The 17273-nt window shown below is 39.6% G+C and overlaps 1 protein-coding gene across 3 annotated transcripts in view; it reads right to left on the reverse strand.

Moving 5' to 3' along the window:
- Positions 1–17273, reverse strand: part of iqsec1b (IQ motif and Sec7 domain ArfGEF 1b) — a 489188-nt gene that overhangs the window by 354424 nt on the left and 117491 nt on the right. For 2 of the 3 annotated variants that reach the window (XM_043707985.1, XM_043707991.1), the window contains exon 2: positions 12568–12597. The exons of the other annotated variant lie outside the window; for it this stretch is intronic. In XM_043707985.1, the coding sequence (XP_043563920.1) occupies positions 12568–12597 (30 nt within the window). The remainder of the gene's footprint in view (positions 1–12567; positions 12598–17273) is intronic. 3 annotated transcript variants of the gene reach the window in all.

The following is a 17273-nucleotide window of genomic DNA, read 5'->3' on the forward strand; positions in this document are numbered from 1 at the left end:
AGCGTCAATGCATACAGCACCTTCTTAAAATTGATATCAAATATAAGGAAAGAAATAAAGACAGAAGGGACTTAATGAGTAGAATAGTATCCTTCTGTTTCATAAGTGACTATAATATTTTAAACACTGTGCAAACAAGAGCAATGTTTATTTAAGCAGCAAAACAAACTTTTGATGGGTATACAATTAATCCCATTTTATTAGCCCAACAAGAAGAGATTTTAATGAAGGGTAATTAGAGTAATAAGTGCGGCTCTACAAGGACAAAAGCAGATACTTGGGAACACCACCACATGCAACGTCCATTCCAAGCCACTCACCATCCTGACTTGGAAATATAACAACATTTTTTCAGCATCAGTGGGCCAAAGATGCTTGAGCTCCCTCCCTAAGAGCATTGCTGTTCTACCTACACCAAATGGACTGCAGCAGTTCAAGGTAGCAGCTCACCAACAATATCTCCAAAGCAACCACAGATGGGCAACAAATGCTGGCCCAGCCAGCGACAGCTACATCCCTTGAACGAAAAAAAGAGGTCAGTTAAATTCTCATGTTGTGTTTTAACTTTATTATAATCATATAATGGAGAATTGGGGCATTGTCAGGAGAAAGAAATGTTAAAACGGTCTGCTTGTAATTAAATTTTAGCTTAATAAAAGTTTGAAAGTACAACATTAGGAACACTGGATGTGTGCTTTTAGGCATATACTTAAGGACTATTGCTTAAATATATGCTTCAAGTAATCTTTATTTTGTACTCAAGAACCTTTTTAATGCACATCATAACACTGTGTATTAACATTCAAATTAAGAGATAAATTTTCGTACCTTTAGAAAAGGTTTATTCAGCACCCTTCCTTTTTTTTTTATAATACACAAGCTCACAGTCTATTCACTTTGTTCACATTTTTAGCTTTTAGAAAAAAAAACCTTTTATCACAAGTCATGTACAGTACTCTGACATTCAAAATTGAAACACATATCTTTCACTATGTACTATTCTTAATTTAACTCAATGATGAATAACATCATTACTCTAAAGATCAAGATGCTTCTCTTCACATTTATTAAATATATCTGCAATTGCATAACTACATTGCATCAACCACCAGGAAAATGCAAATGAAAAGAAATTTAATCAAATCTGCAATTAGATTTGGCCCACAATAGAAGATCAACAATACTATCAATTTCTGTGTATACATCAAGCCAAGTGCTCAAATTGAGGTGTTGAATACATGAAGATTGAAGTTGGCAAATTTTACTCATCCATTGCACTCAAGGCCAAGCATATATATTGAAAGCAGGCCAGTGTTAGATTGAACACACATAATCCAGTCGCCATTATACCCACATTCAAATCAGGCAAGACTATTGATAAACACTGTGAAAAACAGTACTTCTTATATTCCCTATCCAATCCGGCCAATTACAACATTGCCACTTACAAGTATTAAGCACCAAGTCAATTTTGGGCATTAAGTGTTTGCTCAATAGTCAAGCGTTTCAATGTCTGCAATAGATATATCAGTTCAGTTCCTCCTAAATTTCTTTGCTTTTCCCTCATTCTGAATAGTCAGCGATTGTGCTGCCAATGTCGACTTATCCAGAATAGACAGCTTTCTGCACTCAAGAATATTTCTGATTTCAGTGTCCATGTATTTCACTGCCTATACCAAGCCCCAGATTTCTTTCCCACCCCCCCCCCAAAACCTGTTATTGAACTCAGATCTCAACTACCATATACCAAAAGGTCATTGGGGTAGCTGCACGATACAGCGGATGTGCCTGGAGTGAAATAGTTTGGAAATTCATACACTCGATTACATACAATAACAGGCATCAGCTGCTCATTAAGAGCCATAATATTCCACTTTAAATACATAAGTAGGCAAATCAAGTCAGCAACCTACCTTCAATTAGTGATGGACACTGCATTCAAGGCAAAGTTAAGGGCTTTCATTGTATTGTGAATCACTATCTAATTATCGTCACTACTTTATTTAGCTACTATTCTGAAATCAGCAAACCTGCAATTATTTTTTTCTCTTCAAATTAAGAATGGTACAATATGTATCTGGTTTAGATCACTTTACTTATAAGTTCATTGAAAACCATTCTAATATTTTAAAAATTTGAAATTTTCAGAGGAGAAAATGGCTTTGCTTTAATCTCTCAAGGCCACATGTCATGATCAGATTCCAGCTTGATCAAGATACAGAAAAATTGCATAGCCCATTGGACAAAGTGGATTTTGAATCACCCATATCAAAGACTAGGATTTCCACAAAACTTGGGTGACATGGTGGCACAGAGGTTAACACTGCTGCCTCACTGCATCAGGGATGCAGGTTCAATTCCAGCTTCAGGTAACTGTGTGGAATTTGCACATTCTCCCCATGACTGTTTCTCTCCTCTGGATGCTCCGGTTTCCTCCCAGTCTAAAGATGTACAGGTTAGGTGGATTGGCCATGCTAAATCGTCCAGTGTCCAGATAGATTGGTGAATTGCAGGATTACAGGAATAGAGGGATGGATCCAGGTGGGATGCTTTTTGGAGGATTGGTGTGAACTTGATGGGTCCAATAGCCTGTTTCCACACAATAGGGATTCTATACCCTAGTCCCATGTTTCACAACTTTATTGAACTCGGATGTCCTTAAACCCACTAAGTAACCTATTTTGCAGAAGGACAAGTGGGCAAGAAATAGGTCACACTATATTGTAACTTTAGTGCTTACATTATCAGAACAATTGAATGATGATTGTACCAGTACAAAGTAGGGAAGTAAATAATGAAGAGAAAAACAGGAGGGATGAAAGAGGAAGAGGTAAAATGTCTTACAGTAAAACACGACTATACTTTTCTGCAATAAGTACAAAGGAATTGATGTTAAAGTTAAAGTAATTTAAAAATGGCTTAACATGAAACAGAGAATTAAGGAATTCAGAAGGAGACCATTTATGTCTTATAATTTTATCCAATCATCTAACTCAGTACCCTGTTCCCACTTTTTCCTCTTTTAATCCTTTAGTCCTTAGAACGATATCTACACTTCTTTAAAAAAAGTATTCAATGTTTGGCCCAGTCAATAATCCACCCCCCCCAACTGGATTGTCGACTTCCTGACCAACAGACTGCAGTCAGTAAGGACAGGCGACAAGCCTTAACACCCATGCCTGCAAGGCTGCATACTCAGCCCCCTATTATACTCCTTATGCACATACTCCTATGGCTAAATTCCACACCAACTCCATTTCTACATTTGCTGACAACATCACCGTTGTAGATCGGATCTCAAAAAAAAACGATGAGACGGAATACAGGAATCAGATCAAGTGTTTAGCAGCATGGTGTAAAGACAACAATATCTCCATCAATGTCAGCAAAACAAAGGAGGTAGTCATTGATTTCATGAAGTGGAGTGAGGGCACACCCCTGTCTGCATCATTGATCTTGAGATGGAGTTGGTCAAGAGCATCAAGTTCCTGGGAGTGACCAATCTGTCCTGGTCCACCCAAGTTGACATTGCAGTCAAGTACACTAGACCTTAACTTCCTCAGGAGGCTAAAGAAATTTGGCATGTCCACAATGACTCTTACTAATTTTTATAGATTGTAAATATATTTCTTACTTTAAAAACGGAAGGTTGACTGTGACTCTGGATGGATTCAGTATTTAAAACTGTGGTGACTCTGTAACTCAAGCAGGGGGCGTGGCCACGTGACGTCCCCATCTTGAACTCGGAAGAGTGCGGGGCGTGGCTACGTGACGTCCCCGTCTCGCACCCGGAAGAGTGCGGACTGGTCACGTGACGTCCCGTTTCGCGCCCCGGAAAAGTGCGGACTGGTCACGTGATGTCCCGTTTCGCGCCCCGGAAAGGAGCGGACGGGTCACGTGATGTCCCGTTTCGCGCCCCGGAAGAGGGCGGGCGATCACGTGACGTCCCGTTTCACGCCTCGGAAGTGGGTCGAGGAGGCCACGTGATGCCCCATTTCGCGGGCAAAAGGTGGTCACGTGGGGTCGGACAGCTAGGAATGTAAGAAGGTGGGGAAAGGAGTCAGATTAACACCCAATCAGAAGATAATTCTACCTCAGTGTTTATATGACTTTTTTTATTGTATGTATGACGTTTTTTATTGTATAAAATACTGGGGCAGGGACAAAACAAGGTCTTTCTTTTTGAACTGGCATACTTTTGTAGTTTGTCAGGGACAAAGGGGTTTAGACCCAGAGCTCTGAATGCTTTGTTCACTTACTGTGTAAAATAAATTAAGAGTGTGAGACCGAATATCTTCTCCTATTGCTTCATTTAAAAGAACACGCAGGACTTGGCTCACACATAGAAGAAAGTAAGTTTGTAGATTGAGCCAAAGTCCAACAAGATGCACCACAGAAAGCATGCTATGTGGATGGCAAATGATCTTCCCAAGACCACAAGGAACTACAGATACTCGTGAACACAGCCCTGTCCAACACGCAAACCAGCCTTCCATCCACTGACTTCATCTATACTTCCTTGTAAGGATAGAGCTTGTAAGAAGGCCTATGGTGTATTAGCATTCATTAGCAGAGGGATTGAATTCAAGAGTCGTGAAGTGATGTTGCAACTGTACAGGACTTTGGTTAGGCCACATTTGGAGTACGGTGTGCAGTTCTGGTCGCCTCACTTTAGGAAAGATGTGGAAGCTTTGGAGAGGGTGCAGAGAAGATTTACCAGGATTTGGCCTGGAATGGAGAATAGGTCGTACGAGGATAGGTTGAGAGTGCTAGGCCTTTTCTCATTGGAACAGAGAAGGATGAGGGGTGACTTGATAGAGGTTTATAAGATGATCAGAGGAATAGATAGAGTAGACATTAAAAAATTTTTCCCCGGGTACAACAGAGTGTTACAAGGGGACATAAATTTAAGGTGAAGTGTGGAAGGTATAGGGGGGATGTCAGGGGTAGGTTCTTTACCCAGAGAGTGGTGGGGGCATGGAATGCGCTACCTGTGGGAGTGGCAGAGTCAGAATCTTTGGTGGCCTTTAAGCGGCAATTGGATAGGTACATGGATGGGTGCTTAAGCTAGGACAAATGTTTGGCACAACATCGTGGGCCAAAGGACCTGTTCTGTGCTGTATTGTTCTATGTTCTATGTTCCTGTTGAATTGGGAAAACAACTTACATAATCAAAGATCCCTACCACCCCAGTTATGCACTTTCCCAGATGGGAGAGGATATTTTAAAAAATGTGAGTACACATACGGACAGATTCAAGAACAGCTTCTTCCATGCTGTTATCAGACTTGTGAATGGACCACTTTAATGTTAATGTCGATCCCTCTCTGCATCTTCTCAGCAGCTGTAACATTGTATCCTGCACTCTGTGGTTTAGTACAATCTGCCTGTTAAGCATACAAGACACCTTTTCATTATGTCTCAGTACACATGCCAGGATAAAATTAAATCAATAGTTTCCTGTGGCAGAGAATTACACTGGCTTATCATCTGGGTGAAGAAATGTCCTTCATCTTTGTCAGAAATGGCCTGCCCAATATCCTTAGACTATCTTGCTAATTTGGGACTCCCCAGTCATCAAGAGTATTCCAAGCACCACAGAAAGCACAAAGCGTAGCACCAGAGACTGCATGGTAGCTCAGATAGGAGTGGGAGAAGTTAGCATATGAAAGCAAAATAGTGAGAAAGAAGAATCCTAATGCAATCATTACAGGACTGCTTGCTGGGCCCCATGGATCATCAGAGCACTCCAGACTGGTGTTCTTTGCTGACATCATTCAGCAGCCAAATGTCCAAGCCAACTCAGCTGACAAAATGTCAAAATGACAGGAATTAGACAAAATCTCAAGTACATGGCACTTGTTTTTTCAATTCCTCCAAGCAATATGAATCTTATGTAAATGACCATGAATTCCCTCTGGTTAACTTTAAGCAAATATCCTTCCACTGCATCCCCACAGCATATATTCAAAATTAATTTTACCCTTTTTTAATATCGAAATGGACCTTTGTGAATGCCTTTTCAGCAAAGGCCATCAGACCATCATTTTACAGCAATAAGCAGAGTTCAATGTCAAGTTGAACTTTATTAACTGAATGCCTCAGAACTAGTCCACATCACAAATTAATTTTGTTTACAGAATTAGACTAATGGTTTTATTCCGAAGTTGTTTCCCCTCTAAACTCAACAGGTTGTATGAATTTGTTTCAATAAGGGCAAGATTAAAAGGAAACAAGCAGTTGGGTGTGTATTCACGCTCATGGTGCCTCACATACAGGAAGTTTCTAATCTCAACTGTACTAACACAGAAACAGAATAGGAGGCCTATGATTTTCCACCGGAAAGGTGGAGGGACACTGGAAACAGAATTTAACTCCAGCCCACTCAAGTTTGGAGTTGGTCAGAGCACACAGTGTTGTTGATATCATTAAATAGTTTGGCTATTCCTGGTCTAATAAAAGACTAATTTATCAGAATTAAAACAAAAGGTGCAATGAGCCTATATTCATGCTTTTTACTAGGATGTTTAAGTGGAAGAATTTCAATCTTCTTTGGTTCTTCGAGGACACATGACACGAATTGGTTATTGAGAATAAATACTCTCCTTGCATGTATTTACAATTAAGTTAAAAATGTAAGTTCATCATGCTTCTTGAATATTTTCCCTAAATTATGACTGTAATAGATGTACAAAAGAACAGTGTGTTACTTGGAGCTGTTGCAATATGTATGAATGTTTACCATTTACAGAAAAAGTAGTAAGAACTCACTCATGATCACATCACATTTGCAATGAATATACCCTCAGCAAATTACAAAGTTATAAACATTTAATAAATGCTCAACAAACATAGGTAATAAATAACTCATAATTGCTATTATAAAATTTATCTTATTGCATAGTTATTCTGTTCTACACCATATTACTTCTAACTTTATGCTACCCAGCAGCTTCCTTTGGATGCATAAGCTGCACACCTTTGGCTTTACAGATGAAGCTTGCTGGCGACTTGCTGGTTTTGTCGGACTAAACTGGAAAGAACACTCAGATTCATCACCAAGTTTAAAGTACTTTCACCCCTTTGCTCTCATGACCATTTTTCTATTCAGCGAAGTACAGGGAAATGAAGAGCCCGCCAAGAAAAAATACAGTTTTGAGCTTTTCTTGCAGAATTAAGACTCTGACTCAACTAGCTGTTACTTCAAGTGTGGAGAATTTCAGTTTTATTAATGTGTGCTACCAATCCAGCTTGCAGAAAACATCACATCATAAATGACTTCAAAACAGATGAGTTAGACTTCAACACAAACAAAGCAAAACAAGCTACATCACTTAAGAAAAACAGATTTATCCTTTTAATGAAACTGTCTTTCATACAGATTGAGCTCATATTTCTACCTCCACTGAATTGCCCAACTCCTGAAGACTGATGGGAAATGCAAAGATTTCAACCCCTAGAAAAATGCTGACAAAAAAATTATGAAACAATCATTTTTGTCCTCCACTGCTACCTTGTTTTATTACTGTGCATCACTTTCCCGATCAAACATTAGTATAACTGGGTAAAAATGTTGTTGTGCAATCTGTTCTACTATCCAAGCAGACTTGTAGATACATGATACATGCAACTGAAAATTGCGAGATCTTTTAACAGAGCATAGAAAATACAGTATTCATTTTAACTAAAAGCTTATCATAGTACCAAAAATGCTCATAGCACCACATTTAACTTGCTTCCCTCATCAGAAAAAACTGCAACTGGCGAGCAAGAATTGGATATTCAATTTGTTAAGATAAGCCTTCTTCAGATATCAGTAACATTTACAAATAAATGACTTGTGTACAGTTTCAAACATTGGATCTGAGCTACAATCTGCCGCAAATCAACGAATATTTACAGAGAGGATAAACAAATCCAGAACATCTCAGAGACAGAGTAAGATGCTGTGTGCTTAAGGTATCATGCAGCTAATAGAATTCAAACAAGACTGAATATAAAAGACTCATATGCGAATTGGAAAAGCAAAGAGTGGGTAAAGAGAGAGATCGACAGCCACCCTATAAGGGAATGTAAAAAATCTACTCCAGGCATGTAAACAGTAAAAAAAAAAGGTGTGGTAAAAATGAAGCAGATACTGATTAGGGACCAAAACGTTATTTCCACATGGAGGCAAGGTTCATAGCTGAGGTATTAAGTTAATTTTCATGACTCTTTCATGGGATGTGGTCTTCACTGGGCAAGGCCAGCATTGTTGCCCAACATGACCTCCCAACTCCTGTACTCAATACTCTGACCAATAAAGGAAAGCGTGAGATCTAACCTTGCTAATCAATCTCCCATGGGGAACCTTGTTGAACGAGGAGAAAGTGAGGGCTGCAGATGCTGGAGATCAGAGCTGAAAATGTGTTGCTGGAAAAGCGCAGGTCAGGTAGCATCCAAGGAACAGGAGAATCGACGTTTCGGGCATAAGCCCTTCTTCAACGCCTTACTGAAATCCATATCGATCACATCTACCGCTCTGCCCTCATCAAACCTCTTTGTTACTTCCTCAAAAAACTCAATTTTGAGAGACATGATTTCCCCCACACAAAGCTATGTTGAATATCCCTAATCATGTACATCCTGTCTCTCAGGATTCCCTCCAACAACTTGCCCACCACCGACGTCAGGCTCACTGGTCTATAGTGCCCTGGCGTGTCCTTACCATCTTTCTTAAACAGTGGCACCACGTTAGCCAACCTCCAGTGTTCCAGCACCTCACCTGTGACTATCGATGATACAAATATCTCAACAAGAGGCCTAGCAATCACTTCTCTAGCTTCCCACAGAGTTCTAGGGTATATCTGATCGGGTCCTAGGGATTTATCCACCTTTATGTGTTTCAAGCCATCCAACACTTCCTCCTCTGTAATATGGACATTTTGCAAGATGTTACCATCTATTTCCCTGCAGTCTATATCTTCCATATCCTTTTCCACAGTAAATACTGATGCAAAATTTTCATTTAATATCTCCCCCATTTTCTGTGGCTCCACACAAAGGCCGCCTTGCTGATCTTTGAGGGGCCCTATTCTCTCCCTAGTTACCCTTTTGTCCTTAATATATTTGTAAAAACCCTTTGGATTCTCCTTAATTCTATTTGCCAAAGCTATCTCATGTCCCCTTTTTGCCCTCCTGATTTCCCTCTTAAGTATACTCCTACTGCCTTTATACTCTTCTAAAGATTCACAGGATCTATCCTGTCTTTACTTTACATATGCTTTCTTCTTTTTCTTAACCAAACCCTCAATTTTTTTAGTCATCCAGCATTCCCTATACCTACCAGCCTTTCTACTAGGCGAAGGGTGGACTGCAGATACTGGAGATTAGAGTCGAGAGTGTGGTGCATCTGAAGAGCAGGAGAATTGACGTTTTGGGCAAAACCCCCTATTCAGGAATGAGTTTTCTTGGAGAGAGAGGAGAGATTCTTCAAGATAGGCATCCTTGGAATAGGCTTTGCAGTGAGGTTAAAATCAACGAGGCCTCGTTCTTTAAAGGCTGCAATTTCCTCTCCCACATAGTTGATGATGCCCTCCAACACATCTTATCCACTTCCTACACCTCCACCCTCAAACCCCACCCTTTCAACGGCAAGAAGGACAGGAGCCCCTGGTCCTCACCTTCCACCCCACCAACCTCCACGTACATTGCATCATCCTAGTCATTTCAGCCAGCTACAAACGGACACCACCACAGATATCTTTGCCTCCCCACCCATATTCACTTTCCATAAGGTCATTCCCTCCGTGACTCCCTCGTCAGATCCACGCCCTCCCACCAACCCACCCTCCCCTCCCAGCACCTTCCCCTGCCAAGGGAGGAATTAAAACCTACGCCCACACCTCCTTCCTCACCTCCATCCAATGCTCCAAAAGGAGCCTTCGACATCCAAAGTTTGACCTGCACTTGCACACGTCACTTATGTATCCGTTGCTCCCAATGCAGTCTCCTCTACATTGGGGAGACAAAATGCCTACTTGCAGAGCGCTTCAGAGAACATCATCACCTGCACCAACCAACCTCACTGCCGCGTGGCCGACCACTTGAACTCCCCCTCCCACTCCGCCAAGGACATGCAGGTCCAGAGCCGCCTCCTTCACTCCCTAACCACCTGAAGCCTAGAGGAAGAGCACCTCATCTTCCACCTTGGGACCCTCCAACTCCACAGTATAAAATGTGGATTTCACCAGTTTCCTCATTTTCCTTCCCCCACACCTTATCCAAGTTCCAACCTTCCAACGCGGCACTGCCCTCATGACCTGACCATCTTCCCACCTATCCACTCCACCCTCCTCTCTGACCATTACCCCCACCTCCATCTACCTGTTGCACTCTCAGCTACCTTTCCCCAGTCCCTCCCCACTTCCCCTTCTCTTCCCCCCACCCACCCCTACCATTTATCTCACCACCTCCTTGGCTCACAGCCTCATTCCTGATGAAGGGCTTTTGCCTCAAACGTTGATTCTCCTACTCCTCAGATGCTGCCTGACCTGCTGTGTTTTTCCAGCATCACACTCTCCACATGCTGGCCAGCAGATTAGTTAATTAGATGGTTTATGTTTAAAGTAACAATCAATAGTGATTTTTATGATCATCATAGCTGAGACTAACTTTTAATTCCAGATTCATCAACTGAATTCAAGCTCCTCCAGGGCTGTAATTCACGTCCTCAGAGCATTAAGTTGGACCTCTGAATTTCTAGTCCAATGATACTACCGTTATGCCATCATATCCCCCAGAACACATCATACCTGTGTGTTTGAAGGGAGAAGCTGTAAGGCCATGGTAGGAGAGGAGAGTAAACAGGAGGACTGCAAATGTTCAAAAAAAAAGTGAAAATCCAGCAACTGCAAGCCAACTGACTTGATCTCAGTGATGGGGAAGTTTCTAGAAAGTGCAGTTTATGCCAAATCTGGACAGATACAGATTAATTAAAAGGAAGACCAGTGTGGATTTGTTCAGTGCAAATCATGTTGAACTAATTCGCAGAACCATGCAGAAATAGTAGTTGGAAACAGATCTTTCAGAGAAGAGTAAGGTTTATAAAAGAGTTTCTAAGAAACCAAAGCTAGGACTCCTGCTTTTTATAAAATGGCCTCAGCCTTGGTATAAGAGGTCACAGTTTCAAAATTTGATGATGATACAAAATTAGAAGTACTACGAACAGCAAGAATGATCTATAGAAGTTTCAAATGACTGGTAGGTTGCTAGGAAGATCAAACAAATGGAATATGAAAGTTAAAGCACAAAAAGTATGAAGTGTTTTTTTCTTCTTAAAAACAGTGACATAACTAAATAAAGACTTCAATTCCAAGAACAGTGCAGGAGCAGAGCAACATGGGTGCAAATGAGCACGAGAAACAGCAGGACAGGTAGAAAGGACACTTAGCAAAGCATAGAGCAACCTGGAGTACACAGAGCACAAAAACAAGTTAAACCGGCCGAAGGGCCTGTTTCCACACTGCAGGGAATCTAATCTAATCAAAACACTGGCTCAGCTTCAGCTGGAGTACTATCCTCTGTTCGAGGTGCTACACATTTTGGCAAGATAGGAAGGCATTACAGCATGCACCAAAATATGGTTCCAAGGACGTGGAATGTCAGACATGAGGATAGACTGGATAAGGGGGAATTGTTCTCCTTGGAGAATAGAGAAGGTTGAAAGGACGTTTTATTGAGGTATTCAAAATCGCCAAGGGTTTGTACAGAATTAGATAGTGGGAAATTGTTCTATGGTTGGAGGATAGAGAACCAAGAGGACACAGATTTACGGTAACTGGCTAAACAAGCACCAGCAACAAGAAATAAAATTCATGCAGCAAGTGGTTAAGAAGCAGGTTAATTAAGGTATTCAATAGGGAAGTGCAACATTATTTCAAAAGGAGGACTAAAAGGCAGAAGGTGGGCAAAAGGCACGAGGTGATTGCTCCATCAGAGAGACAGCATAAACAGGATGGACCTAATGGCTTCCTTCTGTGCTATAAACATATTACGATTCTGTGAACAAGCTACATGCATACAATTATCCTCTGAAATATATCAACATGCAAGTCAGGTATCAAGACATCCAAATAGTGGAATTTCCTTCCTCAAAAGTATAATCTTGTCACGACAAGTATTGACAATAGATGTATACCACCCCACATGGCCATTTTTAATTATCTATATATTTAATTTATTTTGCAAATAATTTCAAAGCAATTTCAAATCCATAAACCAGTCAGTGTCTGAAGCTCAACCATGTAACAACTCACTGCATTCTAATAAAGACTTAACTCATTTACCAAAAAAAGAAAAAAAAATATTGCATTTTTGCGCAATACGGATTAATTAAGCTTCGTTGCAAACTGTACTGAGGCACAAAAAAGGTAACCACTAATGATTCCCATTCTCTTACATTCAAATCTGGATGCGTAATAATTCAACAGAAATTAAACAAAAAAGAAATCAAATGGCACAACTTCATTTAAATACCACATTCAAATGAGAATACCATAATATGAATATTGGTGCTTGAACACAAACCTGACACTTCCAGAACTCTCTCCTTCATATCTGTGAAATAAAGAAAAGGTAAATTATTAGCACAAAAGTAAAATATGAAGAAAAACACACAGCTTTTCATTCAATTAGATTTGCAAAAAATCAACTAATGAAGAATTTTCAAATATGTTTGCTCAGAATTCATTTAAAATCCAAATCCTAAATGAACTTATGAAATATTTTATGAGGCATAACTACACCCACAGAAATTTAATGGAAGAGATTAGAGATTACTGAACATCAAACTCAAATCAAACCCGAGAACATAGTAGGAAATGTTCAAGACTTTTTTTCTAAAAAATAGGAACTGATTTTTGGTTTAAAATTTTCCCACCTGAAATTTGATCAATAAGCTCAATGTAAAAACATGATTGATGAGCAAATGACTTGGTAAGGAATTTGGGGTGCTAATAATAAAGGCATGCACCTATTGAAGCATGACGCTGAAAAGGAGTTTACATGCATATATATTGTATCCTCAGCATCATCTCCTCCATGGAAATTTATGACATGTGAAATTTTACAGCACATAAGAACAACAGGTAAGTGTCAGCTTGTCACTACAGGCCATTCGTAAAGAACACTGTCGGTGATCTGTGCATGAGAGGGGTTTTCTGCATCATTCCAGTATGTCAGTATCCATACCCATATCAAGATCAAACTCCATTTTGAATTTGCAATTCAGGGCTAGTGCTAGCAGGGGGCTGCAAAGACTTGCCTAATCTAATAGCAAAATTGCATGTTTAAATTTCAACATTATAGAAAGATTGAAAAATTAAGTAATATGTCCTTATGTACCTGGAGCAGGATTTTCCAAGGAATGTAAATCTGCATGAGCCTGCCAATCTGGCCCTCTCTGTTCCCCAACATTTGAGATGGGATTCTGATCACGGCTCCTTCAGAAACGTGGAGGTACAATTCCATTCTGATAGTTCTTTTGTAGAACAGAATTGTCAGAGAAAGGCATCCATTCTCCCTTTTCAAAGCTGTCAGCCACCATATTCTGAAATTTACAGTCCCACAGCTCCTTCACCTGTTGCTGTATCATGGCAAGCACATAAAAGGCAAGTGTGATATTAGGATGCCAGGGGGCAAGGTAGGTGATGTCGTTATTAGGTTAGGTGGATGTTCAGGCCCAGTGGCAAGGGGCAGGGAAGAGAGAAACTGGTGAAGGTTGGGTCCAATGGGAACAAGATAGCTGGGAGAGAGGTCATTAGAAGTGTTAAGTATGAAGTCAGTTGAATAGTTACTTGGGTATTAAAATACATAGTTATCAGTCTAGCTTTTTCTAACCATCTTATCTTCATTGGAACCTTCCAAATTCTCTGATTTGAGTGGAATCGCTAGCAGAATCTTCAAATGTCATGGTATGATACGAACTTCGATGCACACTGAAATATGACTGACTGTCCGGCCAGTGGAATATCGGGGCTCTAGTTGTGCTTTAGGTTTGAACTTATTAGTAGGCCAAACATTGTTATTTGAGGATTTGACGTGACATATTCCTTACTGACCTCTTGAGGAGCTTTGATAATTGCTTATTCACAATACACTACACTGAACTGCACTACTGGATTAATTCTATCATCAGCTTAGTTACCTCCTGAAAAGAGAATCCTGTACGCTTGTAAATAATTAATTGAAAAAGTAGAAGAACCGTGTATAACTTCAAGCTTGATTTGCATTTTTATGTTGTGCACATTAATAAGTGGAGGCATACTTTGTTTCATTTCAGATTTGTTCTACAGTGGTACGTGCATGTCATTTGTTGAGAATGCATTTATAATACATGAGCTCTATCCAAAGCAGTAACCGTGGTGAATGGTTGGTACATTATGAAAAAGGGTAGAATAGGGAAAACTATTACTTCACAATAGTTTAATATCACAAAGACAAACTCATACACAAGGTCAGCCAGTGTGCAGGTTCAGTCAGAATAAAAATATGTTGCTAGTTTAGCACTCTAAAATTCATCCTGGGCAAAAAGTCCTGAAAGAGTTAATAGAAAACATGCAGAAACAGAAAACTACTGCAAGCAGAATGCATGAGGAAAAAAGTCATCTATTAGCTCTGAAAATTACTTTGAAGTCATTAGGAGAAAAAAAAACTTTAGAAATCAAAACAGCCATGCCAACTGAAGAAGGAATTTCAAGTAGAGACAGGATGACCTTCACTGAGCTTTCAGTATGTCAGATTGTTGAAGATAAAAATGATGAAATCCTTTCTGATATTTCTAATAAAACCATTTCAAAAAGAGTTGTTGTAACGTGCAATATGGTTGGTGCTTTGTCCCTCATGTCAACTCATGTCCTTTTGTTAAAGGTACACTTTAAGCTTCTTAAGTTTATTCAGTGACTGCTATTCAATTGCTACAATGGTCAAGAATACAACTAATAATGAATCAAGCCAGGCTTCACTGAGATTTAACTTGCCCAGTATTATCAAGATCAGTTTGGATAATTACAAAGTGAGGGCTTGTTGATTTTTTAAACAGATTTACACTTGCATTAAATTTTAGTACATGGGAGGTACGGAACTTAAAAGGAGGATTAGTGAGAAGTATATTACTTGGTATGATTTGCAGTTGAATAGCTACTCAGGCATTAAAGTACATAGAGTCATAGAGGTGTACAGCATGGAAACAGACCCTTTGGTCCAACCCGTCCATGCTGACTAGATATGCTAATCCAATCTAGTCCCACCAGCCAGCACCCGGCATATTTAATAGTCTAACTATTTCTGGCTTTGATTGATGCCAAAATTTTTCGAGTGTAGGAAATGTAACTAAGGTTAAAGAAAGTGTCAGTGGATAAATGTAAAATAGAAACAAAAGCAGCACATCATAAAAATGAGATGCTTGAAACAGCTGAGCTTTTAAAAGCAAAAAGGAGGGAAAACTGAAGTAGATGCATCACCACTAGAATTAATCAAGATTCAGTTACAGATGAAAATCTTTGAACTTGAAGGAAAAGTGAGATAGAAAGGGTGGAGAATGAAAAAAAAAAGGGAGAGCAGGAGGTAAAAAAGATAAACTGCTGGAAACAAGATAGATTATATTGGGGGGTAAGAAAAAGAAAAAAGTGGAGCACGATGGAAAAGATAATGAATACAAAAAGTCTGAATTCCTAAAGATAGAGAGAAACCAGACCTGACCAGCAAGAGAAACACAAAGGAAGAAAGATGCTCAAATTGCCTAGAGGAGGATTTAGATTCAGATTCCCACGTGGGTTTTGATTTAACTGGAAATTGGCATAGAGTACCTAAATTTAGAAGGAAGAGTGGTAAGATACATCACTTACTTTGACAAGATTGCTGTGATAGTGAAGTGGTCAAAAGATACTTGGTAATTAATGTTATAGCGTATCCTGATAATAACGCTGTGTGTGTGCGTATATCAGTTTATCAGAACACCCTGCAGACAACAAAGCTGCTAAAGCGAACTCATCAGAGCTTGTCCACGAAGTTCATCAATGAAAGGCAAGAAAATGAATCAGACACCTGCAGAATGTGCAAGGTAAAAAAGAAATGCTGTGGGATCAATGACTAAAATTACCAAAATTAAAAAATTGAGAATGCCAGGGAAATCATAATTACGCAGGAATTCCCAAATAGTATACCAGCAACCCCTGAAGGATTGTTTCCATAAGTGTCAACAACCAAACATCCAAGCAGCTGTAGCTCTGGCAGAGAAGTTAGTCCAAGTAAGGGAAGATATCAAGTTCATGATGGACAATGCCACTATTGAACTGAGTAATTGTAGCTGAAGTTCACTTATTGTAATGGCTTCAAAGCAGATGGATCACAACGATTGTAGTTTGATGATGAGAAAATCAGTGCCATAACAAAGTTTGATTCAAATCAAACTGGGGGATTGTATTAAGAGAATTAGGTAAACAAGCAGGATTTATACAAAAATTAAACTCCTAATAGGCATACTGTCATGTTCCAGGGACTGAATGCCAGAGAAGTGAGTTTTTGCAACCCTGATGAACTTTACCAATGCAAAGACACGTTATTCAAAATGTTAAAACGCACCAGCAATTTGTTTTCAAGAGTTAACCAACAGGCACAGATGATTATGTAACTATGTTTTGGATGACTTGGTTGTGCAAACATAGGAGGACCACATAACAATAAATGATTAGTCTTTTCAAAAAAGCCAATTTAGTAATAAATTTGGCCAAAAATGAATTTGTGAAAGTCCAAGACGCTAGAGAGGAGGTCAATTGGCATCTCGAGCACTTGATAGCTTGAATTTTCCCACGCCCAAGACAAAACTCAAAATCCTGCAATATGTTAGCACAAACTGATTTTTATCAGAGGTTGTTCCACGTTTCAGCACTGCAGTGGCTCCTTTGGCAGGTTTGTTAAAAGAAAGCCAAATTTCAACTGACAAGGGAATGTCAGAATGTCTTTGACAGTTTGAAAGCTGCACTGGTTTAACAGCACTGAATTATGTTAAGCTATTTAAACTGGCTGTTAATGACAGTGTTGATGTTGTTGCAGCATTCTTACAGGAGGGTAAGAACTAAACAGTAATATTCAAAAAGTACAGAGACATGAACATTGTGTATAACCAATACCATACTAAAGTGTACACTTTTAACAATTCCACAGAGACTATTATTTATATGGATCACAATCCTCACTTCTAACAACCTTCACATTACGAATGAGACAGTTTTATT

Source organism: Chiloscyllium plagiosum, chromosome 18 (genome assembly GCF_004010195.1).
Source record: "Chiloscyllium plagiosum isolate BGI_BamShark_2017 chromosome 18, ASM401019v2, whole genome shotgun sequence".
In the NCBI taxonomy this organism is placed as follows: domain Eukaryota; kingdom Metazoa; phylum Chordata; class Chondrichthyes; order Orectolobiformes; family Hemiscylliidae; genus Chiloscyllium; species Chiloscyllium plagiosum.